Raw genomic sequence first — 26,034 nt, forward strand, 5'->3', positions numbered from 1 at the left:
ATTTGGAAAAAACCATTTGGAAGATGGAACTTCCTTGCAGATTCTCTTTAGGTCACAGGGTCAGTGGAGCCCCTCTACTAACAAGAGAAGAAAAGGCATTTACATGGCTTCTTTGATTATAGAGTTTAAATGGTTTTTATTTTTATATTTACTGAACTTCCCCAAACCAGGTCCTCCTTATTACAAGAGTTCTTGGTAGTTTTCTCTCTGGATCTGTCCCTGATTTACCTTGGAGCAAAGATGTGTTGAGGTGGTCCAGCATATGGAAGGGAGAAGAGGGGAAACAGCCAGGAATGACTCCAACCCCCATCCCATCTCATGTAATCCTGGAAACTTCCCATATCCCTTAGGGAGAGAGGAAGGAAGAAGGGTTTTTCTTTATTCCTTATAATCTTTCTCCCAGCAAAACATATCAAGGCATAAAGCCTAACTGTTCAGTCATCTTTAGGGAACATGGCAAAGGCCCTTTCCTTTTTCTCAAAAAGGGCTACAGACCCCAAGTTTTCCCTAAGGGGAAGAAAAAGCTTAGGGAGAGCAAACAGCAGGAAAGATGTCAGAAGGATCCAAAGTCTCATAGAAAGGCACTGGGGTTGGCTCGAGGATCCTTCTGATTCCGAAATCTCATCGCTAGCCAAACACCAAGGATCTGTAGCAGCAAAGAGAAAAGAGATAAGCACGAACTATGAATTTCTGGGGCTAAGATTTGGAGGTGTACAGAAGGGATATAAGGGAACTAGAGAATGTTACCTCTGTGAAGCTAAAGAAGAGTCCAACACCCCCCAGGATTTTCAGGGCTTCATCTGAATGCTTAAGAAACTTTTCTCCACACATCTGACATGTGGGGCTCCGGCTCTTGCAGACCTGAGCGAAAAACACACATATGCATGTTTGGAGGATGCAGAGTTGCTATGATGCTCTATCGTAACTATGGTGAATGACCCTAGGAATTATTTTCCAGTTCCTGATTAGTATCCTATAGACTGGACTCTTCACTTGGCTAATTCTCTAGAATCTGTATCCATCCCCCAACTCCTACCAGCACACAGCCCCAATACAAGTGAGCTGCTAGAGACAGGCAATCACATTAAGCTCAAATCTGCCAATTTGAGCATTGGCCTTAGCCAGTTTTCTATCACACAAACCACCGCCACCCCCCCAACCCCTCCCATGCCAGCTCACTGCAGTGCAGAAAGCATAATCTTGTTGATCCAGGGTTGTAAGGTTGAACAAGCCACAGCAATCAAAACTTCTTTCCAGTTCATCCCGGGTCTTGTTGCTCATGACCCACCAAGAAGCATTGATGACATCTGTCTGGAGGATATAGGCAGAAGGAAATCATTTGATGCTAATCTTATGAATCCCCTAACATTTTGATCCCAGGTCCAGTTTCAATTTCCCTTTTTAAGCAGAGTTAACATCCTTGAAAAGCAAAGGTGCAGACACAGTTACCATCCACTTCCTTCTGGATGGTCCTCACGGTCAGTTAGCCAGACATCCCAAAGGAAGCAAATAGCTCTGGAAGTAGTGGGTCTAAGAATGATCTTTGGGGCCAGACTGAGAGTAAAGAGTCAAGAGGTTAGAGGGTGGGGAAAAAAGTGAGTACTTGAAAGGGCACCTTCTTACCTGTTTGCTTAGGTTAATAGCCAGACATGAGCAAGAGATTCCAAACTGGAAGATGAAGACCAAACCAAGGATGATCATGTACTGAGAGGAAGAGTTATGGAAAAAAAAAAAAGTCCTAGATTCCTTTATGTTCCACCTATAGTAACAATCTGATCTAGTCAAAGAACTTACACAATTATGTCAGTTGAAAACAAAATCATTGGCTTTTGTTTCATAGAGTATGGTATAAGGGAGGGCAAGGAGACATATCCCCCAAACACTGGAGGTCTCCTACCCTCCTTTCTAACTTCCTAGCTAACAGTCCTCCCAAGAGCCCCGGTGCCCCAATCACTTCAGGTCAGGATACAAAGAAAAGCAGTACTTGGTGGTGGTTGACAGCACCTACCAGTCCAGCAACCGCGATGAGAAGAAGGAAGACTCCCACTGCAATGACTCCTCCGATGATATGGATGCTGGACACCAGACCCAGGCCCTTAGCCCATGCAGCCACTCCAATGAGCAATAAGCCTACCAGCTAAGGAAAACAGCAGGATATATCTTAAAAGAATTCCAGTGTGCATCACCGCCAAAGGTCAAGGTGAGAGCGGTGGCTGGACAATAAAGAACTGAGTTTTGTGTGAGTGAGTGAGTGAGTGAGTGAGTGAGAAGTACTACTACCAGGACCAGGACCATCCCTGGGCACTCCTCCCATCAGAGGTCAGAATGGCTGGAATAGGGTTGAGAGGCGGCAGGGAGCGTAAAGTCTATGAATATAAAACGGAACATTTAGCTTCATCCATCACTTCCATTTGGGAGAAGCCTAAATTCAGAAGAGGGAGGGCTGGGCCTTTATCCCCACGATGAGCCTTCACTTCATCACCTCCCCAGCCCTAGATAAACCCTCTGATCACCGGAAGTCTCCTCTCTTCCCACGGAAGTCCCTAGGAATTCCCTCTTCGCCGGAAGTTCCCGGGAATCTTCCCGGAACCCCTAGTACATCCCTCTCCCCATCCGAAGTCCCCTAGACATTATCTACATTGGCCTTTCCGCCCTGGCGCTTCCCCCCACCTCCAAAACCTCACCATGTAGACCACGTTGAGCGCGCAGAGCGCATTCTTGGAGCAGGCAAAGCCTCCGCAAACCATCTCCCCAGCTTTGGGGACCCAAGTGGTCCCAAGGACTTGGGGGGAGGGTCTCGCGGACCGTCTTGGACCCCGACAGCTTCTGTCTCTTTAAATCGAGTCCAGCCAAACCCAGTCCTCTGCGCCTGCACCGTCCCACCCCCGCCTTTGGATTGGCGAAATTTGGGACTAATCTAGGACGTCGGTGTCCTGAATGCCAATCAATCTGCATCGCGTCACTGACCCGCCTGCCGGCCCCTCCTTTAGGTTCTTTATTGGATGAAACTTAAAACTGGGGGCAGGGCTTCGGAAGAGTCTCATAGAGACCGGAGCCTAAATTTCAAAACCCCGGATTGAAAACGGAGATTTCTGTGGTGGCGGCTGCAAGAGGACTTATCCGAGGGAGGAGGCTCTCGGGAAATTCCGGTGAAGAGTAGGTGCTTCAAGGGCCAGGTGAAAGGGCTCCTCCCCTCAAGGGAGGGCCCTCCCGCCCCTTTCCCCTTGTCCCGCAATGACTTCATGATGACGCTCTCGTTTGCTACTATTGCATCACATTCGGGAACACCTAGAGAAGCGAAATACTAAGCTATTTAGCCCGGCCACAGAGGCCCCGGGTTGGGCATAACACCACCTAGCAAATACTCTCATCTTTGCAAGTGCGTCCACTAGTGCACATAGCCTGATTCATATCCCCCCCTGATGGGGTGTAAACATGCTAGAAATTCAGTATGAAAATTAGCAGCCTCGGAGCGGCGCGTTCCGGTTTGTGACAAAACCACAAGACACACGAGTGTGCTGGAGTCTTCAGAGCACATGCCTGATCCTGGGCGGTAAAAAAAAAAAAAAAGACAAAGGGAGGGGCCTGGAATATGAATAAATATCAGAGGAAGGAGGAGTCTTCACATTTTCACTCCAGGGGCGGGCGTAGTGGTTGATCAATATCTGTTTATTAAGGAATAAGTGCTTTGACGCACCGCCTTTTGCGTGGGGATATGAAAAGACAGAGTTCCTCTTTCCACCAAAACAAAGAGGCAGTCGTAGTAGGAACACAAATGAAAAACCTCCCTTCAGCCCTACAGAATGATTTACATTTGTGTGTACTTAGATTCTATGACTGCCTAAGTGGCACCGTCTTACCGCTCAAGTCAGACCGCAGGGCTTCCAACTTTGCACTTAACTAGCTGTGTAACTTTTGGCCAGTTACTTAAGCTCCCTGTGCCTGTTTCCTCATCTGTAAAATGGGGATAAATAACCATACACCTACCTCTTGTGAAAATTGAATGAATTAATATATATAGAATGCTTAGGATATATGTAGAATGGTTACCTGGCACATAGTAAACACTCACTGCTAGTTATTATCTTTTGGGCTATTTTACAGTTTCCAGTGGGTAATCCCAAATCTAATTCTCTTATCTCCAACTACACATTCATATATTAAAATCCCCTGTCCATCACAAATTAGTATTCAGTAAGATATACAGGAGAAGAGGCATTTGGCAGGGCCAGAAAGGTTTAAGTCCTGAAACAAAATGATTACATCAAACTACCCACTGTTTTCCTCTTCACTCCCTCCCCCTACCGCATCTCTTTCTGTCCTTCAGTTCCTCACCCACTCTCTTTCAGGGACTAAATCAAGGACAGGACAGTGGTATCAGGCATAAGGGGAGCTGGTTGGCGAGCGTCTTAGTTGGGCGGTGTAGTGAAAAGTGTATCAGAATTATAATCAGAATACCTAAATCCTTATCTTTGTATCACCTCTTTCTGGCCACTCTGAGCTTCAGTTTCCTTTTCTGCCAAATAGGGATAGAAATCCTACCCCTTGGGCCTGTTGTGCAGTCAATATATGAAAGTGTGTTGTAAACTATTAAGTGTTATAGACAAATCAATTATTATGAAAGTAACTGAACATGGAGCCTGGTGGTTTTGTCTGGTTACAGATTACTATCCTCCATAACTTGTTCTCCCTGTGCCTACTTGGCCCTTTTAAGCAGGAGGTGGTTGCAGTGGGGTAGCCCACTAAAGAAGGGTTACATTGTAAGACGTAAAGTGTGTGAACCCTTTGTATGTGCAGAGTAGGTGGGGAGTACAGCCGTAAGATGGAATGCAGGGCATTAAAGGTGCCAGACTGAGAGTGTGTGGATTCCTGTGAGGGTTTGAGACTGTACACAAACCTATAGGTCAAGAGTTTGGGATTGGAAAAAAAAAAAAAAAGTTTGGGATTGCACCTGGGACCTGACATGCCACACTCTCCCCTCACCAGCACCCATCTTAATTAGCCACCTCCCACAGGAGGCCCTCGGATGCTCATTAAGACCTCTCCATCCACCTGGCTGGGCAATTGTGGCAGGGGCTGGCTGGCAGAGCTGATGGGCCAACGCTAGAGGGGGTGGGTGGTGCAGGAGGTAGTGCTGACCCAGGCTGTGGGTTTGAAACTCACCAGTCAGGAAGTGAAGTCGACAGACGGAAGGGCGGGCAGGGGAGGGGAGTTCTGAGGCTGAACAGAAGGGGCCTTCTGGGGTTTGGGGGCTGTGGGGCCATGGGCTTCAGGGCCAGTGGTTGCTCTTAGCCCAGCAAGACAGGTCTGGGCAACATGCATGCCCAGAGGCAGTTGGCTGTAGCTGCAGTGAGAGCAGAAGTCAGACGACATGAGGTGGCCAGGCAGGCTCTAAACCGCCTCAGGAAGCTGGCAGAGAGGGTGAGCAACCCTGAACTTCGGGACAGTATTCAAGCCTCACTGGACAGCGTACGAGGTAAGAGAAGGATTAGCTCCCAACTTGGGTGTCTTGAGGACCAGCAGGGGCATATAAGGGCTTGCTGGGTCATCCATCATTTCCCAATCAGCCACTTTCTGGTTCTCAAGATGGAGCTTGGACTTGGGGAAAGAATACATCTGGAAAGGATGTAAAAAGACAGAGGAGGTGTCATTCTTCTTCTTTCCCCAACTCTGCTCGTCCTCCCAGGGGATCAAAATACAGATCACTGCTGAGCTGACCTTGGCAATGGAGAAGTGGGTGAGCATGAGGAAGACAGGCCGTGACAGACCCGTGGTAGACTTGGACCCTGCTGGGGGAGTCTGGGGCAGGAAGCAGTTTGGGACAGGAGGTTCCAGGACCGGATAATATGGTCATTCCCAGGACCCACGAAGGATCAGTGACCTCTTGTTTTCCAGCTGTAGAGAGAACACACACATACACGCATACCAGAAATACACCACTCAGAGTATCTCAGGCTCCCAGACACACATAACACTCACACAAAATGCTCTGCACAGCTGAAAGTGCAGAGAAGTCCCCAGGACTCTCCTCGGTCCCCTTTCCTCCCTGTGCTCCTGTTCCTGTCTCCCCCCCACACACACACACCTTCCGCTCTACCTCCTTAGTGCCATTAAAGCAATGATGACAACACAGGGAGGAAGTGCTGCCATGGCAACACCATCCGCCACATCCTCCTGCCCACCCCAGCCTTCAATCCTGTGGTGGGGCCCTGGCAGGAGTAGCTTCTCTCTATCCACAAGGCCCCACCACTAAGGAACTAGTGGAGCTGGAGGTCATCTCTGGTCTGGTGTCATTTAATTTGCCTCTGAAGCTGCAAAGAGCCAATAAAAGCTAGCTACTTTGCTCACTAAAGGTGTCTGGGTGAAGTATATCCTCCATTATACCCTGGTCTCTTCCAGGCTCTCCATGCTGCTGCCTACCTGGGGGTTGTGGTGGGGGGTGAGTGGGCAAGAGACTGTTCTTTCCATCAAGGATGATTCCTGCCAGACCCCTCTGATAGAGGCCAGCAGGAACTTTTGGTTCACTTGGGGAAGGAACAGTTTGGTTCAGGTTCCTAAGGGAACAGTCTAATTCCTTTTTCATTGCCTTTCTTCCACTGGTACCCCTCTCACCATCTCTCCCCCACCTTTTGTCAAGAATTACAGCTGATAACTTCCCTACAGGGGTTAGAAAAGGAGACCTAGCAGGGAGTGGCCCCATGAGGCCTCCTAGGGAGGCCTCCTCCAAGCTCCACCGGCTGCTTAGGGGGGAAAAAAAAAAGTGGGGGAGGAAAGAGGTTTAGGCCAGGTAGAGGAACACAGCTTATCTTTGGAGAGGAGGGAGAGAGGAAGGGTGGAGGCTGAACTCTGAGAAAACCACTCTTCCTAAGTGATTTGTTCCACTCCACTCTTAAGAGTCAGGATTCTGTTCCCACTGAACATAAACGAAAAGTGAGGCAACCAAAGGAAGGAATATTAAGCCCGAAGCAACACATTTTCACCCTCTTTCAGAAAAGGCTGTTGAAGGGTCTTCTGTTCTGGGGATGGTGTCATCCTTCTGCTGGGGGTGGGAGGGGGGCGCTGGTGGGTGCTGACTGAGGACCGCGGAGGGACTGGGTACAAGTTTCAGGGAGAACAAAGGGCACCCAGCATCCTGGTACCGTTCCCCCCCTCATCCCCTACCGGGCCCAGCATGCCGCCGGCTTCTGCCTCCAAGAGCCGCCCACGGCAGCACTTATTATAGTCTCCGCTGCGTCAGGAGGGTGGGACGCCAAATTAGGGGAACGCTGAGACTCCCCGAGTCCCAGGGAGGGGACTTCAAGGCTGGAAGGGAGGCCTCCCTCGACTGGTGCACACCTGCCCATCTCATCCTCTGTCCTCCATCGGCCTAGCCCTTTCAACCTTCTCCCCGGGCTGGAGGACAGTCAGCCTTTAACTCCAGGGTCCCTAAAGGGCTGGAGGACACAGAGCAGGCGTTTTTTATTCTATCTCCTCTTTAACCTTCGGAAAAAAGCCCCACCCCGAAAACCTCAGCAGATTGAATGGAACTCAGAGGAGGCCTGTATCCTCTGCCTCAGCTGACGGGGTCTTTATGTTGGGCAGCTAAATGTTCAGCATGTGTGTAACCAGGTGTGAAGGTAGTGCCTCCACTACCCAGCCCGTCCCCCCACCCACCATACACACCGATCCTCCTCTCTGCTTATCCCCGCTCTTTCTGAGGCGCTCTTGGAGCTACGGTTGCTATGGAGACCGGATGCATTTTGGTATGGGGGGTGGTGTCGATCTGTAGACGTCTTCTTTCTCCTTCCGCCCCGAGCTGGAGCCTTGGGACTCACTTTTCCGCCGGGCTCCTCCACTCCGTAGATCTCTCTCCACTTGAGGCAACCCCTCCTTCCACCCACCCTGCTAAGTTCCATGTTTGTCCCCATCCCCAGGGAACACTTTCCAAGTTCACTTTGGGACAGTTAGGCTCAAGTCATGGTCCAGTCAATGCACTGCGTGTGGAAGGTGGGGGTGGGCGACGGGGCTGGGTCGTGAGAAGAGGAACCTGTGCAAGTACCTGGGGAAAACAAGGGGTCTTGGGAAAGGGATTTCAAGGCTCCCCATTTTCCCACGTCAGCCTCCCCGTAATTGACAGTGAACCCGAATTTGCTCCGTTTTCGCCGGGGATTGCCCACCCATACAACAATTTTTACTCTCTTGCCTAAAGGCCACACCCAACAGTAGCGCTCCCTAACCGAGGTGTACTAGGGGAGGGGGCTCAATGTTGGAGTAGATGAGTCCAAGTTCCAGGAAATCCAGCCCAGGATTTGGGAGGGAAATCCAGTCCTGGATTTTGCACCGCCTTCGCAGACAGCCGTGCTGGTGGAGAGAAGGTGGGGGAGAGATTGGGTGGGGGGGCGGGGGGCCGCCTCCTCCTCACTGTGAGGGGAGCGCCCGGACACAGCGCGCATCCGGACCGAGCCGAGCCCCGGCGAGCCCCCCGGACCCTGCGCCCGGATCTCATGCCCCTCCTCTCCCGGACCCCAGACCTGTGGGTTCCCACCCCCTCCGGCTTCCCTCCGTCCTCCCCCGCCGGCGCCTGTATCTCCATGCCCAGCATCCTCCCCGCGCCCCTGCGAATCCCCCGCACGACCAGCCCCATTAGCTTCCCACCCTCCTAAAGACCCCCCTCGACCCCATCCGCGGCCCCTGTCCCTCGAGTCCCTCGTTCCCCGCCCCTGCCTCCCCCGCACCGGTTCCTCTCCCTCAGCCCCGGGTTCCTCTTTTCTGCCCCGTTTTCCTCCCTCTCCCCTTTTGCCCCCACTACAGTCCTCCCCGCCCTCCCCCGCCCATCTCAGCGCCCCCACCCAGGCCGGGGTGCAGGGTCCGGCGCGCCTCCTTGGAGCAGCACCAAGGTCCCGGGGTTCCAACGGGGTGGGGGCGCAGGGCGGGGAGCATGGGGAGGGGGCGCCCCGTGTGATGGGAGGGGGGCGCAAGCGGAGGCGGCGGCGGCGGCGGCGACAGCGGAGCCGGGCCGGGGGCTCAGCGGGGTCCGGGGGCTGGGGGCAGCGAGCAGGGCGGCCCCATGGCCGGGCCCCCCTGAGGCAGTCCGGGGGAGTCCCCTCCCCTCCCCAGCTCTGGGGTCTCGGGGCCCCATGAGCCGGGGCGCGGGCGCGCTTCAGCGCCGGACAACGACCTACCTCATCTCGCTGACCCTGGTCAAGCTCGAGTCGGTGCCTCCGCCGCCGCCTTCTCCGTCTGCGGCCGCAGCCGGCGCCCCTGGGACCAGAGGTACCGAGACCGCGGATCCCGGCAGCCCCCGAGGCGCTGAGGAGCCGGGCAAGAAGCGGCACGAGCGGCTCTTCCACCGGCAGGATGCGCTGTGGATCAGCACGAGCAGCGCGGGCGCCGGGGGCGCCGAGCCCCTCGCCCTGTCCCCGGCTCCGGCCAGCCCGGCCCGCCCCGTCTCCCCAGCTCCCGGCCGCCGCCTCTCCCTCTGGGCCGCCCCTCCCGGACCCTCGCTCTCCGGGGGCCTGAGTCCAGACCCCAAGCCCGGGGGCGCCCCCACCTCCTCCCGGCGCCCCCTGCTCAGCAGCCCGAGCTGGGGGGGCCCGGAACCCGAAGGCCGGGCGGGAGTCGGCGTTCCCGGCTCGTCCTCCCCGCACCCCGGCACCGGCAGCCGGAGGCTCAAGGTGGCGCCTCCTCCTCCGGCTCCCAAGCCTTGCAAGACCGTGACCACGAGTGGCGCCAAAGCCGGCGGGGGCAAGGGCGCCGGTAGCCGCCTGTCATGGCCCGAAAGCGAGGGCAAGCCCAGGGTCAAGGGGTCAAAGAGCAGCGCCGGGACTGGAGTTTCTGCCGCCGCCGGCGCCGCCGGGGGAGGGGGAGCGGCAGCCACGACCTCTGGTGGGGTCGGGGCTGGGCCCGGAGTCCGAGGGAAGCTGTCCCCTCGGAAAGGCAAGAGTAAGACCTTGGACAACAGTGACTTGCACCCGGGACCGCCTGCCGGCTCTCCTCCTCCGCTAACCGTCCCAGCCACCCTGACTCCCACCTCTGCTGTCACCGCCGCCTCCGCGCTGCCCACCGGGCCTGCACCTCCAATCACTCTGGAGCCTCCAGCTCCCGGGCTGAAACGGGGCCGGGAGGGGGGCCGAGCATCCACTCGAGATCGCAAGATGCTCAAGTTTATCAGCGGCATCTTTACCAAGAGCACAGGAGGGCCTCCTGGCCCCGGGCCCCCTCCGGGTCCGCCGGTCCTGTCTTCCGGCAGCGGGTCTAGGGAGCTGCTGGGTGCAGAGCTCCGCGCCTCCCCTAGTGAGTAGGCCCAGGGCCTGAGGACAGGGAGGGGAGGGCACCTGGAATGCTCAGCTTGGGGTGGAGGAGTGGTGTGCAGGACTGACTGAGAGAAGCTTCTTGGGTGGATGGATGAACCAGGTTCATTTCTCTGCCAAGAACTGGGGCAAAAAGGATAAGAGGTCCTGGAAGTGGGGTGAGTAGGCATTGTGGGACATAAGAGACGACGATGTCAGAGAGACTCAGAAAGCCTCAGAGCTTTCTGGGATAAATAATGCCCTTGGTCAGCGTGGCTGTAGGAAATTGCTCCCAGAGAAGCCCCAGACTCCACTCCCAGCTTCAGCTGGCCTCTGGGAGCATGGAAACGGCTTTGCGTTGCCCAGAGGGTTACTGAAGGAGAAAGGGGTGGGGAAGCCTCAGTTTCTCCTGAGCACTTGGGGTGGGTGGCATCAGAGTGACCTTGCAGACAGTCCTCGCCAGGGACAGGTCTTTTGCTGGGCTGAGAGCAGGCTGGTGAGGTTTCTAGCAGGAAGGGACAGGGTTCTTTCCATTCAGTGAAGGCGAATTGGGCAGTACCGGAGTGCACGGGGGCTGGAACGTGCTGAACACTTGCCTGTGAAGTGAGAGGGGGCGGATAGGTAGCCTCACTACCCCCCACCGCCCACCCCAGCCCCAGAGCGCATTGAAATTCCTAGGGGGCCTGACCGGGAGTGACTCAGTGGGGTGGAACTGCTGCAAAGGCAATTCTTACCCCTGGAGACTTGGGAGGGGTACGGAGAAAGTACTGTTTTTTGTTTTGTTGTTGTTGTTTTTTTTTTCCGGTGGCGGTGGGGGGGTGGTGGTGGTGGTCTTTATTTATTTATTTTCTGGGAAAGAGAGGCGAGGGCGTCTCGGTTCAGCTCACACTCCCTGGAGAGGTGGCGAGTCCGGGAGCGCAGGCGGCCCCCGGGGTTTGGCTCTCGAGCGGGTGGGAGCAGATGGCTCCGGATCCCAGAGTTCCCGCCGCAGCTGCGGCGCCCCGGGAACGTCCGGCTAGTGTCAGGCGCGGGGGCTGGACCCGGCGGGCGGAAGGAGCATCTTTTCCTCTCCCGCCCCCCGCTCTATCCCTCCCCAGGCCGGTGGCTTCTCTCGGCCTGGGAGTGGAGCCCGGTTCCCCATCGTTCTTCTGGAGGGTGCTGGTGAGAAGGGTATGAGAAGGGGGTATAGAAAAATCCAAGCTCCATTCCTTGGGCTGTGGGGAGGAGTCAGAGCCACAGTGCCGTTGACCTTGAAAAGGGGGAATGATATCTTCACTTCAGGTTCGGTCCTATGAAAGGGAGATTGAGGCGGACCCACTCCCTCCTATGTCCCAGTCCCTTTTTCTGGGGATTTACCCTGGGAATCAGTCAGTTTGGTGAGCAGGACACCTTTTCGCCTTCCAGAGGGAAGACCCGTCAACTGTCAGAGCCTTGGTCCCCCAGTCTGGGGCAGGGACTCACGTTTGGGGATGTGTTTTAAGGGAGATGCCCACTGAAGTATTTTTGTCTTGCTGGCTCCGTTGCTAAGCAACCACTGAGCGGCAGCAACAGCTGTGGGGAGAGAGACTAGGATGGGAGGACTGGGGACCACTCTCAACTCAGCTTTTCCACACAGCTCTCCAGCCCAGGCAGGGCAACTACAAAAGGAGAGGGGTAACTGAGGGTTGGGAGCCCTCCTTGGCCTGGAGTATCCCTCTTAAGACTCCTTTTCTGTTACAGAAGCTGTGATCAATAGCCAGGAATGGACTTTGAGCCGCTCCATTCCTGAACTGCGTCTGGTAGGTAACCCAGTCTCCTTGTCTGTATGAAGATTGATCTCCCTGCCACTGGCACTCTCAGCTCTCTCACCTTCACCTCTTCCCTTCCCTCCCTCTATGAGAATGGGGAATAGTTTTCCAGTTCTCCTGAGATTCTACCTTCATAGCACCTTCCTGGGGCTTGATACATCCTCATAACTTTTCCTTCTATAGTTTCCCTTCTTCCTGCTGGTCCATGGTCCTCTTCCAGATTTCTCCTCATTTCTGACTTCTCCCCTTCAGTCCTTCATGTTCTGTTGCCTAGAACTGGGTAAAAATTTCCAACTAGTGCCTAGAGCTGTAACATGTCCCTCACCAGACATGCATCTGGTATGTTTCCTAAACAACAGAACACCTCCCCACCCCCCACCAAAAAAAAAAAAAAAAATGGCACTGAATTGACATTCTTCAGCTTGTGGTCCACTTCTAGCTTGGGATCATTTCTTACAACACTCGTGGCCTGATCCTCGAAAATGCCCTCCTGACTGATGTCACCCAGGCCCTGTAGAACCCTGCTTGGAAGACTTAACACTGCCAGTCCCTTTGAGTTCTCTGGAATGTTCAGACTCAGTCATCCTACCGCTTCTTAATTCCTTCCATCTCTGCTCTACAACCTTTCCTCAGGGTGTGCTGGGTGATGCCCGGAGTGGGAAGTCATCGCTTATCCACCGATTCCTGACTGGTTCATACCAGGTCCTGGAGAAGACAGAGAGTGAGTTCTCAGGAGCCATAGTAAGCTAAGGGTTGGGGTCAGGGATCTGGGCAATGTGATCAATGACTCTGCAGGTATGGTGACCAGAGGGAAGAATGCAGCCACAACAGCTAAAACACAAGGAGCATGGGGAGATTTGGTGACCTATGACCTCTGACCTCCTATCACTCCAACTCTTCTGGACAGGTGAGCAGCACAAGAAAGAAATGTTGGTGGATGGACAGACTCATCTGGTGTTGATCCGAGAGGAAGCTGGGGCACCCGATGCCAAGGTGAGGGATGAGATGATGGTGTAGGCAGGTGGGCTGGGGTCAGCACTGGCCAAAGGAGAGGCCTCTGGTTTCCCAGGTCTCCTTGGGAATAACATCCAGAGGAGTGGACCTGTCTGACCATCCATTTGCTCCCTCACCCTCCGCAAGTTCTCAGGCTGGGCAGATGCTGTGATTTTCGTCTTCAGCCTGGAGGATGAGAACAGTTTCCAGGCCGTAAGCCGTCTTCACGGGCAGCTGAGCTCCCTTCGGGGTGAGGGACGAGGAGGCCTTGCCCTGGCACTGGTGGGGACACAAGGTAAGGAGGGGCTGGGGAAGCACAGCTTTCAGGGGAGTTGCTACTGGGTATCACCCAACACAAGTGAGAGCTTGGCAAGGTGTGTGGACAGGGCCACTTGGATTTCAGTAACCCTCTGGAAGGAGCCTGGTCTCTAAATGAGTCGTTAAATCAAACACAAACTCCCCAAGGTCTGAGAGAGAAAAGAGGACCCTCCAGGAAGGACAGCTGCAGTGGCAACCTCCTTCCTCTGAGGTGTCACCTGCTTGGTATTCTCACACTGCTGTTTCCTGATGCCACCACCAGGCCCTCTTCCCCAGCAGAGCCAGGAAAAGCTTCTCCAGGACCCACCTGTACGAAGCTGGCAGGTCTTTCTGTCTGGATGCCTGTCCTGCAGGTGGCTGTTTCCACCTGTTGCTTGCCTCCTGGCTTCCTGCTGCAGATGAACAGTCCACCTGTTACCATGGACATTCAGCCTCATCCCAGTTCATATGCTGCCAGGTGTCCTCCCACTCAGTTCAGGACTCACTGAATTTGCAGGGCAGGGGGAGTGCCACTCAGAAGCCTCAGCCGTGTCAGACCTTATCAGGACGTTCCAGTCAGCTCTGGAGTATTCTTTGAAGACTCACACACCGAGCTCACCCAGCCTACTCGTGATGCAGCTGGGCCCAACATTCAGAAAAGACTATACGCTCCCCATTGCACCCGGTCATAGGAGGGATATTGTCTCATACCCTACCCCTAGTGGTCCCAGCGGAGAACGTGATGGCACCCCACTCCAGTACTCTTGCCTGGAAAATCCCATGGATGGAGGAGCCTGGTGGGCTGCAGTCGATCACTTTCACTTTTCACTTTCATGCATTGGAGAAGGAAATGGCAACCCACTCCAGTGTTCTTGCCTGGAGAATCCCAGGGGCGGGGGAGCCTGGTGGGCTGCCATCTATGGGGTTGGACAGAGTTGGACACGACTGAAGCGACTTAGCAGCAGCAGCAGCAGCAGCAGTGGTCCCAGACTAGGACTAGAACCCAGAAGAAGGGAAAGCAGCAAAGTGGGCATGGGAGCCCTCATCTACCACTCCTTCTTTCTCGTCCCCTCAGACAGGATCAGTGCTTCCTCCCCCCGCGTGGTGGGCGATGCTCGCGCCAGGGCTCTGTGTGCTGATATGAAGCGCTGCAGCTACTATGAGACTTGTGCAACCTATGGGCTCAATGTGGATCGGGTGTTCCAGGAGGGTGAGCTTGGCCATCCCCTGCATGTGTTGGGCGGCAGGGGGACTTAGATATTCCTCAAGGTCCCACCTCCAGGCCTCCCTCTGTGAGCGACAGGAAATTAGCCTTCGTAGGAGGGAGGAGGGACCAGGGAGGTCAGAGAAGATTTGCTTAATAGCCACAGGTCCTTCTGGGCAGGAGGAGCTGGCAAGGCCACAGGTGGCATGAAGGCCACAGTAACAAGGAAGTTGGAGCCTGTTATCTCCTGGGCACTTCTCAAAGTTGGGCATGAAAGGGTGGTCTTGGATATCTGCCCTGCTCATGCCTTCTTCCCCTCCCCTCCTCCAGTGGCCCAGAAAGTGGTGACCTTGCGAAAGCAGCAGCAGCTTCTGGCTGCCTGCAAGTCCCTCCCCAGCTCCCCAAGCCACTCAGCAGCTTCCACTCCTGTAGCTGGGCAGGTGAGTCAGGGTTTCAGGGTCCAAAGAAGGGCTGGTGGGAATTAGAGGAGGGGCTGGTCCAAGGAGAGGCACAAAGAACCCAAGGAAGTTGTGGGGGTGAGGGCAGATGGAAATGGTGGTGATAGTTTGTAGAAAATGCATCAGACTGGAAATCAACCAGGTATGAAACACCATTTGCAGTGTCCTTGAGCAACTCACCTAAACATCCCAAGGTTGTCAGGAAAATTGTATGGCATAATACTTGTGAAGTCAACCTTTGCAAAATATAAAGCACTGTGACAACGCTAGTGAAGAATTTTATTATCAATGATAATACAAATAAATGGTGATGAGATGAGGGACTATCTCAAATTCCTCATCACTTGATGTAACTCTAGCCTGGTGGGCTGGGGGCCCCTCGGTGGTTCTGAGCCCTCTGTTTGCCTGCAGGCTGGTAACGGGGGCCACACTAGCGACTACTCTTCCTCTCTCCCGTCCTCACCCAATGTCGGTCACCGGGAGCTCCGGGCTGAGGCAGCTGCAGTGGCCGGATTGAGCACACCAGGGTCCCTGCACCGGGCAGCCAAGCGTAGGACCAGCCTTTTTGCGGTATTAGACAGTCTAACCCCCTATCTGCCTGTCCCCTGTTACATGCCTGTCTTCCCTGGCCGCTAAATCTCTCTGTTGGCCCTTCATCTGTCTCTCATGTCCTTCCATCACCATATCCATCCTCTAATTGATGCCAATAACCATTCCAGAATCGTCGGGGCAGTGACTCTGAGAAACGGAGCTTGGACAGTCGGGGAGAGACAACAGGAAGTGGGCGAGCCATCCCCATCAAACAGGTGGGTGGTCCAGGGACTGGGGTTGGGCTGGGGGAGCCGGTCTTCACTGGGTTTTCTCCCACATGTCTCTTTCCATTCTTCAGAGCTTCCTACTAAAGCGAAGTGGCAACTCCTTGAACAAAGAATGGAAGAAAAAATATGTGACCTTGTCCAGTAATGGCTTCCTACTCTACCACCCCAGCATTAATGTGAGTGCCAGAGACTGGCTGGGCTACAGTGGCTGGCCTTGGGTGCACTTCTAGCTCTTCCAGTCTGTGCCTCTAGCAGATATCAACACTGGTTCTGGGAAGTGCTAGTCCTCTTCTTTTTACTTTAGCAAAACATCTGTTAGGCAGCTACCATGTGCCCATGCTGCAGATAGAAATGTAAATCCATCTCCCGAGGACTTGCAATCTAGTGTGAGCAGATGGAGAAAAGACCTCTACCTGGCCTGCCATTCAGGGATGCTTTCTGGGGGAGACAGTGCTGGGCCCAGTCTGTTGGGCTCATCCCAACCCAATCAGCTCCCAGAGCTCTCTCTCCAGTCCCTCTCTGCCCATAATATTGGCTGCCTCCCAGCACTACTGAGGACCCCAACATTCCCTACACTCTCAACCCGTATACTCCTGTAGGATTACATCCACAGTACCCATGGCAAGGAGATGGACTTACTACGAACAACAGTCAAAGTCCCTGGCAAGCGGCCCCCACGGGCCATCTCTGCTTTTGGCCCCTCAGCCAGCATCAACGGGCTGGTCAAGGACATGAGCACTGTCCAGATGGGGGAAGGTCCTGGTGAGTGGGGCTGCTGACAGAGGGGCAGGAGAGGGGCCAGGGCTAGGAAAAAGAGGAGGCGGAAGGAAGAGGGGAATGGGACTGGTTAAGTGGGAAGGTGTGTAATGACAAGGGACCACGTAAGGAATCACTCAGAGACTGAGTGACTCACTGAGGATTTATTTTCTTCCCCATCTGACAGAAGCCACCACTCCTACCCCAAGCCCAAGCCCCAGCCCTAGCTCCCTGCAGCCACCACCAGACCAGACATCCAAGCACCTGCTGAAGCCAGACCGGAGCCTGGCACGAGCCCTCAGCACCGGTCAGTAAGGAATCACCCTCCATTACTGTCTTCCAGATCCAGAAGGGATGCGGTGGGAACTAAAACTGGGGTGGGAACTTGGAGGCTCGACTCAGTGAATAAGTGGACACCCCAAGCAATGACTGGGTACCCAGGCACCAAGCTCAGTCATAGTATATTTAGCATAATGGCTAAGACAAGTGGGTTCTAGAGCTAAGCTGCCTGAACTTGAGGATTCAAGTTACTTGACCTCTCTACATCTCAGTTTCCTCATCTGTAAAATGGAGATAATAGTTTCTACCTCAGAGGGTTGCTTTGAGGCTTAAACTGAGAACATTGTCCTGCACATAGCCAGCCATCAACGTTTGGAATGTTTGGAAATATGAATTTTTTAAACAAATAGCAAGTAACATTGTAACAAGTGGTCCTCACAACAACCTTGTTGGGTCAAGATTATTATCCCCATTTTAGGGATGAAGAAACTGAGACTCAGAAGATTAAGTGACTTGCTCAAGGTCTCAAGGCCAGTAAGTGGCAGAGCCAGGATCTGAGTACAGGTCTGACTCTAAACCACTCATCTGCCCTCCTCCCCAGGATTGATCAAAGGGGACCTCCTAGAGAGGGATGGCTGAGGAGGGGGCCCTAAAATGCCAAATCTAGTTCAGGGGAGACAGGCTATGGAGAAATCAGGGAATCTGTGGAGGGGACAGCTGAGGCAGCTGTGTTCCCCTCCCCAAGACTGTACCCCATCTGGAGACCTGAGCCCCCTGAGTCGGGAACCCCCTCCTTCTCCCATGGTGAAGAAACAGAGGAGGAAAAAGTTGACGACACCATCTAAAACTGAAGGCTCGGCTGGGCAGGCTGAAGGTGAGGCCCTGGTGGGCAGTTTCACTCTCACCCTGGACCCTCACCCCCAAACTCCAGGTCACCCCTGCAGGAGGAGGAAAGGAGCCTGAGCGGAGTGCTTGACTATCATCACCACTCTGTACATTATTTAGTGAAAAATGGATGGATGCCCCTCAGCCCCTGTGCTTCCTCCTATTCCCTAGCCAATGCCTTTTATGGCAATAGGCTCCAGCCCCTGTTCTCAATGACCCCTGTAAGTCTGTAGCTCCTGCTCCCTCTCCTAATGACCCTCTAGTTCATGTTCCAGACCCAACTCTGCTTAACACCCCAGCCCCTGTGCCCAGAAGGCCCCATTATCCCCAAGGACTCAGTCTCTGACTTCAGTGTCCCCCAGTGACTCCTCAGCTCCTGGGGTCTACTCACCCAGCTCCTGTTCCCAATAACTTTCTGTGATTGCCAAGCTCCCACAACAGCCTTTGACTACAGTGATTTCCATTCCTGCCTCCCTGTGACTTCCCACAGACCCATGAGACTCCTCCTGAACCCCAGGGACCCCTCACCCCTGGCCTCTGAACTCCTGTCCGCCTTCCCCATGTTCCCTCAGATCCTGGTCATCCCTTCCCCTCCCAGAGACCCGGCTCCTCATTGGTCATGATACCCAGTCCCTACCGCCCCTGCTCTCTGCCGGGTGCTCAGACCCAGGTTCCAGATCTGCCTACTCTCATGGCTCTTGGCTTCCGCTCTTCTCTGCTCGGGGGCCACTGACTTTAGTTCTGCTTTCTCTCCCCATCTGTCTGTCCTGCTTTGTCTCTGGCACTCTCTGTCACTATCTCTCTCTCCACCTCTCCATCTGCCTCTCTTTTTCTCCTTTCTTGGTCTCTTTCTCTGTTTTGCTCTCCATTCTATCTCTATCTCCTTTGCTTCGGGAAACCAGCCAAGCGCAAAATGTGGAAACTAAAATCCTTTGGTAGTTTAAGAAATATTTATAAAGCAGGTAACAAGTGGGGAGCTGGGTGGGGCGCTGAGCTGGGGTGCAGAGGGGTGGGGGTGCCCCTGCCTTCCCCTGCATGTGCTTGGGCTTCCTGCTCTCCCGCACCCTCTGCTTCCCCAACCACTCTGCTCCATTCCCAGGGGCTTGGGATGGATCTCTGGGAGGAATGGTTTGGGCAAGGCAGCTCCTGTTTGAATTCTGTCCCTAATGACCCCATCCCATCCCCTCACCTAGAAGAAAACTTCGAGTTCCTGATCGTGTCCAGCACTGGTCAGACATGGCACTTTGAGGCAGCCAGTTTTGAGGAGCGGGACGCCTGGGTTCAGGCCATCGAAAGTCAGATCCTAGCCAGTCTCCAGTGCTGTGAGAGCAGCAAGGTCAAGGTAAAGGGTCGGGTGTTGGGCGGAAAGCAGAGGTGAGTGTCTGAGGCGTCCGGAGAAGGGCTCAGAGGAGAGCCTGACTAATTCCAACCCTTTCTGCAGCTGCGCACAGACAGCCAAAGCGAAGCCGTGGCCATCCAGGCGATCCGGAATGCCAAGGGGAACTCAATCTGCGTGGACTGCGGGGCCCCCAGTGAGCACAAGGGGGCAGTGGAGAGACCCGGGAGGGAGTGTGGTTCGCTGGAACTGATGAATGCTGCTGGGTGGCCCGTCCAGCTGCTCGGCCAGGCAGCTGACCCTGCATTCCATCCCCAGACCCCACGTGGGCCAGCTTGAACCTGGGCGCACTCATCTGCATCGAGTGTTCTGGCATTCACCGGAACCTGGGCACACACCTGTCCCGCGTTCGCTCGCTCGACTTGGACGACTGGCCGCGGGAGCTGACCCTGGTGCTGACAGCCATTGGCAACGATATGGCCAACCGCGTGTGGGAGAGTGACACGCGGGGCCGCGTCAAACCCACGCGGGACTCTTCGCGGTACGCGCGCAGAAGAGGGGTGGGGGCAACTTAGTGTGTGCAGCTCCCAGGAGGGTCACCTGGGTAGGGAGCAGAGGTCTTGGGGTGGGAGGTCCCTAGAGCCTTTCCTGTTGATCTCTGGTGTCGCAGGGAGGAGCGTGAGTCATGGATTCGCGCCAAATACGAACAGCTGCTGTTCCTGGCGCCACTGGGCACTTCTGAGGAACCGCTGGGCCGCCAGCTGTGGGCCGCGGTGCAGGCCCAGGACGTGGCCGCCGTTCTCCTGCTTCTGGCCCACGCGCGACACGGGCCGCTCGACACCAGCGTAGAGGACCCGCAGCTTCGCTCCCCACTTCACCTGGCGGCCGAGCTCTCCCACGTAGTCATCACGCAACTGCTGCTGTGGGTAAGTGAACCGGGGATGTTGTAAAGGGGGCTTTGAGGGTTCCGTCTGGGAAACAGGCAGGCGCGCGATGGGCGGCGCGAGATCCCCAAACGCACCCTGTGAAAGTGGGCCTGGCGATCCCGGGGAGCCGGCGGGAGGGGATTGGCCCCGGGGACGCACCGTAACGCGGCCGTCTCCGCCCCCTTTAGTACGGCGCCGACGTGTCCGCCCGCGACGCTCAGGGCCGCACCGCGCTCTTCTACGCTCGCCAGGCTGGGAGTCAACTGTGCGCCGACATCCTTCTCCAGCACGGTTGCCCGTGTGAGGGCGGCAGCACGGCCACCACTCCCAGTGCGGCCACCACCCCCAGCATTACCGCCACGCCCAGCCCCCGCCGCCGGAGCAGCGCCGCCAGCGTGGGCCGAGCCGACGCTCCAGTCGCGCTGGTATAGTTGCGCCGCCGGAGAGACACCCCCACCCCCACACGGGCCGGGCACGACCACACCGGGTGGACCGCTGGACAGATGCACCCACTCACCTCTCCGATCCGCACCTCGTTCCCGTGGGAGCACTTCTTCCCCCACCCCATCCCCGCAAGAGGGCACAGCCCCCGCGCCTCCCAGAAGACACAAACTCACTTCCCTCTCCCCAACGAGGCATGGAGACCCCAGCTTGACACGCCCCCTCTCCACTGTTTCCACACTCGGATTGCTCTGGGTCTACCCGCTGGAGGGACTCCCCCGCCGAGGTCCCTGCTCCTGGCCGTTTGAATGTGCCCCCTAGGGGTGGGGGAAAGGACTAAGTCCTGCCTGTATTCGATTATCCCACGGCGGGAGCATTTACCCAGGCTGGCTCCTGGGGCGACGCCACGCCACAGGGAGGGGTTAGTACGTGGGAAGGCTTAGCCCTGGGACTTGGGGCCAATAAGGGGGACCCTACCCCTCCATGCTAATCTCACTGCCCAGTGAAGGGGGAAGGGCAGCGAGGGGCAGGACCCCTGCTGCCCATGGGGGTAGGGGGTCCCCAACCCTTTCCGTGAAAGGGACCAAGAGGAGTGGAAATCAGGACGTTCCCCCCACATCCACCCATGGATGGAAGCTAAAGGGTCGGGGGAGCCAAAAACCTGGGTCCCTCCTCACTACTCTCTTGGGAGGGAGAAGGGACAGAGCAAGAGCGTGCTAAGGGGGACTGGGGAGGGGCCTTGTAATTTATTGCTTTGTTCCCCAACCAAGGGGCGGGGGCGGGCAGGGCTTGGGGAGGGCGTTTCAGGGTAGGGGAAGCCAAGGGTGGGCAGAGGGTGGGGTGGGGTGGGGGTGCTCTCGGGTTGTGAGTGTCTGTGACCGTGACTGCGTCCCTGTGACTGTGCAGCGCCCGTGGTGATCTGGGGTAGGGGGCACCCCTACAGTGGGACCCCTCCCCCACTATTCTTCCTGTCCAGCCCCTCCCTCCCACTGGAGCAGCTCCAGATCCATCCCTCAACTCCATGATCCCTCCCAGCCAGGGTTAAGATGGTGTGAGGCGGCTGGGAGGGTTTCCAGACCTCCCTGTCCCATCCCCAGAAAGGGGGTGGTGGGGTGAATTTACCTGGCCCAGCCCCGCCTCCCTCAATCAACCCAGCCCTTGGGCCGTCTGTGTCAGTGGTTTCCGGTCTTTTTTTTTTTTTTTTCCTGGCTAAAATATTTTGCAGAGGACCAGGTAATTGGGGAGAGAAGAGGGGCGGGAGCAGCAGGGGATACTACCCCCTCATCATCTCCAAGGCAAGTGGTGTGAATCTTCATCAACAGCAATTAAAGAGGAAGTGATTTTGTCTAGGGGGTGAGCTGCTGGTCTGTTCTTGAAGAGCTGGGTCAGGGAATGGCCTTGGTCAGGCTGGGGAACTGGAGGTGGGAGAGGGCTAGGGCGGGTGCCTCCTGCTGGGGCTGGTGGCAGGGCAGTATCCAGGGGCACGAGGTGGTAGGTCAGGTACTCCATCATGTGCAGCAGTTCCTGGAGTGGAAGGAGACAGGCAAGTCAGAGCAACAGTGGGGACCCAGGGAGTAGAGGAGTCACTAACTCCCAAGATGACTCCTGTTCTGGGCGGGAGTTGGGGTGTGAAGTTTAGAGAAGACGGGAGGGGGCTGCTTGGAGGAATGAGAAGATAAGGTCACTTTGGTTAAAAGCAAGAACTTTGGAGTCAAATCTGTTTTTGACACCAGTACGTCCACTTCATAGTTAAGTGATCTTGGATAAGTTATCTTGGTGGCATCTGTTTATTTGTAATCTGAACAATATTTGTTCAGAGGGCACCTGGTCAGGGCTCCAGCATCAGCCCTGGAGGACCACCCCAGGCCAGACTACTCACTTTGAGCATCTGGTACCAGAAGTAGAGCTTTATAGTAGAGTCCCTCTCCTGGCAGGGAGGGAAGAGCTGGGAGATCTCCCAACCACAGATGTCACTGGTGTCACAAACTCCAGCTCCACTGAGGCAGACATCTGCCCACCCCCATGACATGCACAAGACTGCAAGGACATGGCAGCCTGAGGCCAGCACTGCGCCAGGAGCTGCAGCATCTTGTGGTTCAGCATGTAGCCAGTCCTGCTGTTCCTTGTCTGCAGCTGAAAGCATTCAACCTGGTAGAGGGGCCAGATGGGGGTGCTGTTGGGCCAGCAACCTGGGCACAGCCACACACATGTTGTCAGCCACTTTGATAAACCAGTCTATGGCCCATTGTCTTCCAGTGGAGTTGGTTCTGGCCCCCCAGGCACACTCAGCCTCACGAGGGCCATTCAGCTACAGGTGCGCCAGTGAGCTGATTGCACGAAGGAGCCCAGATCCCACTCACATGGGAGGTCCTGTTTCTGCAGGGTCCTAGGCTGGGTGGCCTCCTAGCACAGCAGCCTGACCCAGGAGAAGGTGGAGTCAGGGTTGCAGATGTAGTTGCAGGTGTGTGGTCTGGGAAGGCAAAGCAAGAGGAAGAGAGGCAAGTAGCAAAGAAGACTCAACTGGGAGACCCAGCCACCATGCCCCCCTTCATCAGAGCCCCTAGATGCCCCCACTCCATCCTCACTTTCTTTTTTGGTAGCAAAAGCTCACTCCCTTCCTCAGAAGCTTGAATGTGAGAGACTGTGGGAAGGAAACAAGGACCCTGGAGAGAATGAATGACCACAGGGAACCAGAGGGCGAGTGGGATGTTCCTTTCAGTTCCTAGCAGTGAAAGGTGGTCAAGGTGTCAGCAGTCCCACATCAGATCCCCACACTAAGGACTCCACTGGCTTCTTTTTGTCATGGGCTGCATCTTGGCCTGTGGGAAATGTAAAAGGTGGTCCTCCAGACTGTGGCAGAACAGGACTCTACAAGTGAATTCCCTGCGGGCTGGAGGGGCGCTGCTACCCCTAACGTCCACGCCAACTTCCCAGTTCCCCTTGGGGTCCTCACCTGGATTCCTGCTGCTATCTGCTCTTCCCTCTTCCAGTTACCATCTGCCACACATCCTGCTCCCCTCCTCTTGTTTGCCTTAGCACAGCTGGGAGTTTCACCAGAAGCCAAAGGAAAGTAAAAAGGAATTTATTATTGAAAGTACAAAATGATTAAATCTAGCAAAGTGTCTAGAACTCTATTTTCTTTATTTATTTTTATTTTCTATTGAATTATATAGTTGATTTACAATGTTGTATTAGTTTCTGGTGAACAGCAAAGTGATTCAGTTACATATACATATATATGTGTATATATACACACACATGTATATACATTTTTTGGGGTATTCTTTCCCATTATGATTTATTACAGGATATTTAATATAGTTTGTTCCCTGTGCTATACAGTAGGACATTGTTGTTTATTTTATATATAACAGTTTGTGTCTGCTAATCCCACACTCCTAATTTATCCCTCTCTCACCCACTTTCCCCTTTGGTAACTATAAGTTTGTTTTCAATATCTATGAATCTGTTTTTGTTTTATAAATAAGTTCATTTGTATCAAATCTTAGACTCCATATATAGGTGATACCATGTGATATTTATCTTTCTGACTTATGTAGTATAATTTCTAGGTCTATCCATGGTTGCTACAAATGGCACTATTTCATTCTTTTTTTATGGCCAAGTAGTATTCCTCTGTGTGTGTGTGTGTGTGTGTGTGTGTGTATGCCACATCTTCTTTATCTGTTTATCTGTACCTGGACATTTAGGTTGCTTCCATGTCTTGGCTATTATAAATAGTGCTGCAATGAATACTGAGCTACATGCATCTCTTGGAATTAGTTTTCTCTGGATATATATACCCAGGAATGGGATTGCTGGATCACATGGCAACTCTTTTTTTTTTTTTTGAAAGGAACCTCCATACTGTTTTCCATACTTGTTATACCAATATACATTCCCACCAACACTGTAGGAGAGTTCCCTTTTCTCCACACCCCCTCCAGCATTTATTATTTGTACACATTTTTACTGAAGGCCATTCTGACCAGTGTGAGGTGATGCCTCATGATTTGCATTTCTCTAATAATTAGCAATGTTGAGCATCTTTGCATGTGCCTATTGATCGTTTGTGTCTCCTTTGGAGAAATGTTTAAGGCTTCTACCCGTTTTTTTATTCAGTTGGTTTCTATTGTTGTTATTGAGTAGTATGAGCTGTTTGTATAATTTTGGAAATTAAGCCCTTGTCAGTTGCATCATTTGCAAATATGTTCTCCCAGTCCATAGGTTGTCCTTTCATTTCATTTATGGTTTCCTTTGCTGTGCAAAAGCTTATGTTTGATTAGGTCCCATTTGCATATTTTTGCTTTTATTTCTATTGCCTTGGGATACTAACCTATGAAAACAATACAATTTGTCAGAAAATGTTTTGCTTATGTTCTAGGAATTTTATGGTGTCATATCTTATATTTAAGTCTTTAAGCCATTTTGAATTTATTTTTGTGTGTGGTGTAAGGGAATGTTCTAACTGCATTGATATACATTCAGCTGTCCAACTTTCCCAACACCATTTGCTAAAGAGACTGCCTTTTTTTTTCATTGAATATTCTTGCCTCCTTTGTCAAAGATTAATTGACCATAGGTGTATGAGCTTGTTTCTGGGCTCTCTATTCTGTTGCATTAATCCATATGTCTGTTTTTTTGTTTGTTCATTTTTCTGGTTTGCCAGTGCCATGCTGTTTTGATTACTGTAGCTTTGTAGTATGGTCTGAGGTCTGGTAGGGTTATGTCTCTAAATTTGTTTTTTCCTCAGTATTGTTTTGGGAATTCTGGATCTTTTATGGTTCTATATACATTTTAGGAGTATTTGTTCCAGGTCTGTGAAAACTGTCATGGGTGTTTTGATAGGAATTGTATTAAATCTGTAGATTGCTTTGGTGGTGTGGCCATTTTAATAATATTAATTCTTCCAATCCAAGGTCTTAGGCTATATTTCCATTTCTTTGAATCATCTTCAATTTCCTTTATCAATGTTTTATAGTTGCATGTAAGTCTTTCACCTTCTTGGTCAGGTTTATTCCTAAGTTTTTTTTTTAATAATGTTATTTTAAAAGGGATTTTTTTTTTTTTTACTTTCCCTTTCTGACATTTCATTGTTAGTGTAAAGAAATGCAACAGATTTCTTTTTTTTTTTTTTTTTTAACAAAAGCACAACAGGACAAATCCACACTTTTATTTTCAAGAAGTTTAAATTCTCGAAGGGTACAGCATCACACGAATTCTGTGTCCAATGGCCTTAGCAGGAAGGTTGCTTCGGAATTTGGCACGAACCATGCCACTGTTTCCATGAGCTCGAGTTATCTTTCCCCAGATTACTCTGGTTTTGTTAGGTTTTCCACCAGGAGTTACTGTGTTGTTCTTTGCTTTGTACACATAAGCACATCTCTTGCCTAAATAGAATTCAGTTTCATCTCGAGCATATACACCTTCAATTTTCAGGAGAGCAGTGTGTTCCCTTTGGTTCCGTAGACCCCGTTTATAGCCAGCAAAAATGGCCTTGGACCACAGCCTTCCAGACATATTTGTCGTTTTAGAAGTCCCGTTCCCAGCAGGCCTTCACAGGGTCCAAGATGGCTGAAAGACGCA

At 53.4% G+C, this 26,034-nt stretch overlaps 3 protein-coding genes across 8 annotated transcripts; 1 reads left to right on the top strand and 2 right to left on the bottom strand.

Annotated features, from left to right (window-relative positions):
- Positions 1-108: 108 nt before the first annotated feature.
- On the bottom strand, positions 109-3,236 carry TSPAN31 (tetraspanin 31). 3 transcript variants are annotated; one of them, XM_061416707.1, is made up of 6 exons: positions 2,685-3,236; positions 1,970-2,137; positions 1,624-1,704; positions 1,180-1,311; positions 748-861; positions 109-646 (listed from the first exon to the last, which is right to left on the bottom strand). In XM_061416707.1, exons 1-6 carry the CDS (start codon positions 2,745-2,747, stop codon positions 572-574), a joined length of 633 nt encoding a protein of 210 aa, XP_061272691.1. In that variant the 5' UTR covers positions 2,748-3,236; the 3' UTR covers positions 109-571. The 3 variants fall into 3 exon arrangements, with proteins under 3 accessions (XP_061272691.1, XP_061272692.1, XP_061272693.1); XM_061416708.1 differs by having other exon boundaries at positions 2,009-2,137; positions 2,685-3,213; XM_061416709.1 differs by lacking the exon at positions 1,624-1,704 and having other exon boundaries at positions 2,009-2,137; positions 2,685-2,855.
- Positions 3,237-3,339: 103 nt separating this feature from the next.
- AGAP2 (ArfGAP with GTPase domain, ankyrin repeat and PH domain 2) lies at positions 3,340-21,797 on the top strand. 4 transcript variants are annotated; one of them, XM_061416653.1, is made up of 19 exons: positions 3,340-5,476; positions 11,988-12,046; positions 12,689-12,776; positions 12,963-13,048; positions 13,196-13,343; positions 14,421-14,555; positions 14,880-14,989; positions 15,419-15,577; positions 15,727-15,813; positions 15,897-16,001; positions 16,425-16,587; positions 16,769-16,888; positions 17,606-17,734; positions 18,648-18,707; positions 18,939-19,087; positions 19,187-19,277; positions 19,400-19,622; positions 19,752-20,007; positions 20,196-21,797. In XM_061416653.1, exons 1-19 carry the CDS (start codon positions 5,317-5,319, stop codon positions 20,436-20,438), a joined length of 2,571 nt encoding a protein of 856 aa, XP_061272637.1. In that variant the 5' UTR covers positions 3,340-5,316; the 3' UTR covers positions 20,439-21,797. The 4 variants fall into 4 exon arrangements, with proteins under 4 accessions (XP_061272637.1, XP_061272638.1, XP_061272635.1 ...); XM_061416651.1 differs by lacking the exon at positions 3,340-5,476 and adding an exon at positions 8,995-10,272; XM_061416654.1 differs by lacking the exon at positions 18,648-18,707.
- A 3,808-nt stretch (positions 21,798-25,605) lies between these two features.
- Positions 25,606-26,034, bottom strand: LOC133247657 (large ribosomal subunit protein eL33). Its single transcript, XM_061416712.1, has one exon. It carries the CDS (start codon positions 25,966-25,968, stop codon positions 25,636-25,638), a length of 333 nt encoding a protein of 110 aa, XP_061272696.1. The 5' UTR covers positions 25,969-26,034; the 3' UTR covers positions 25,606-25,635.

This window comes from Bos javanicus, chromosome 5 (genome assembly GCF_032452875.1).
Source record: "Bos javanicus breed banteng chromosome 5, ARS-OSU_banteng_1.0, whole genome shotgun sequence".
In the NCBI taxonomy this organism is placed as follows: domain Eukaryota; kingdom Metazoa; phylum Chordata; class Mammalia; order Artiodactyla; family Bovidae; genus Bos; species Bos javanicus.

Coding starts and splice junctions, on each gene's coding strand:
- LOC133247657 (XM_061416712.1), bottom strand. CDS start 25,968: ATGTCTGGAAGGCTGTGGTCCAAGGCCATTTTTGCTGGCTATAAACGG.
- AGAP2 (XM_061416651.1), top strand. CDS start 9,117: ATGAGCCGGGGCGCGGGCGCGCTTCAGCGCCGGACAACGACCTACCTC. Junction 15,814..15,896: donor GAGCCATCCCCATCAAACAG/GTGGGTGGTCCA, acceptor TCCATTCTTCAG/AGCTTCCTACTAAAGCGAAG. Junction 16,889..17,605: donor GGCACGAGCCCTCAGCACCG/GTCAGTAAGGAA, acceptor CCCCTCCCCAAG/ACTGTACCCCATCTGGAGAC.
- TSPAN31 (XM_061416707.1), bottom strand. CDS start 2,747: ATGGTTTGCGGAGGCTTTGCCTGCTCCAAGAATGCGCTCTGCGCGCTC. Junction 2,138..2,684: donor CGCTCAACGTGGTCTACATG/GTGAGGTTTTGG, acceptor TGTTTTCCTTAG/CTGGTAGGCTTATTGCTCAT. Junction 862..1,179: donor ATTATGCTTTCTGCACTGCA/GTGAGCTGGCAT, acceptor TTTTTCGCTCAG/GTCTGCAAGAGCCGGAGCCC.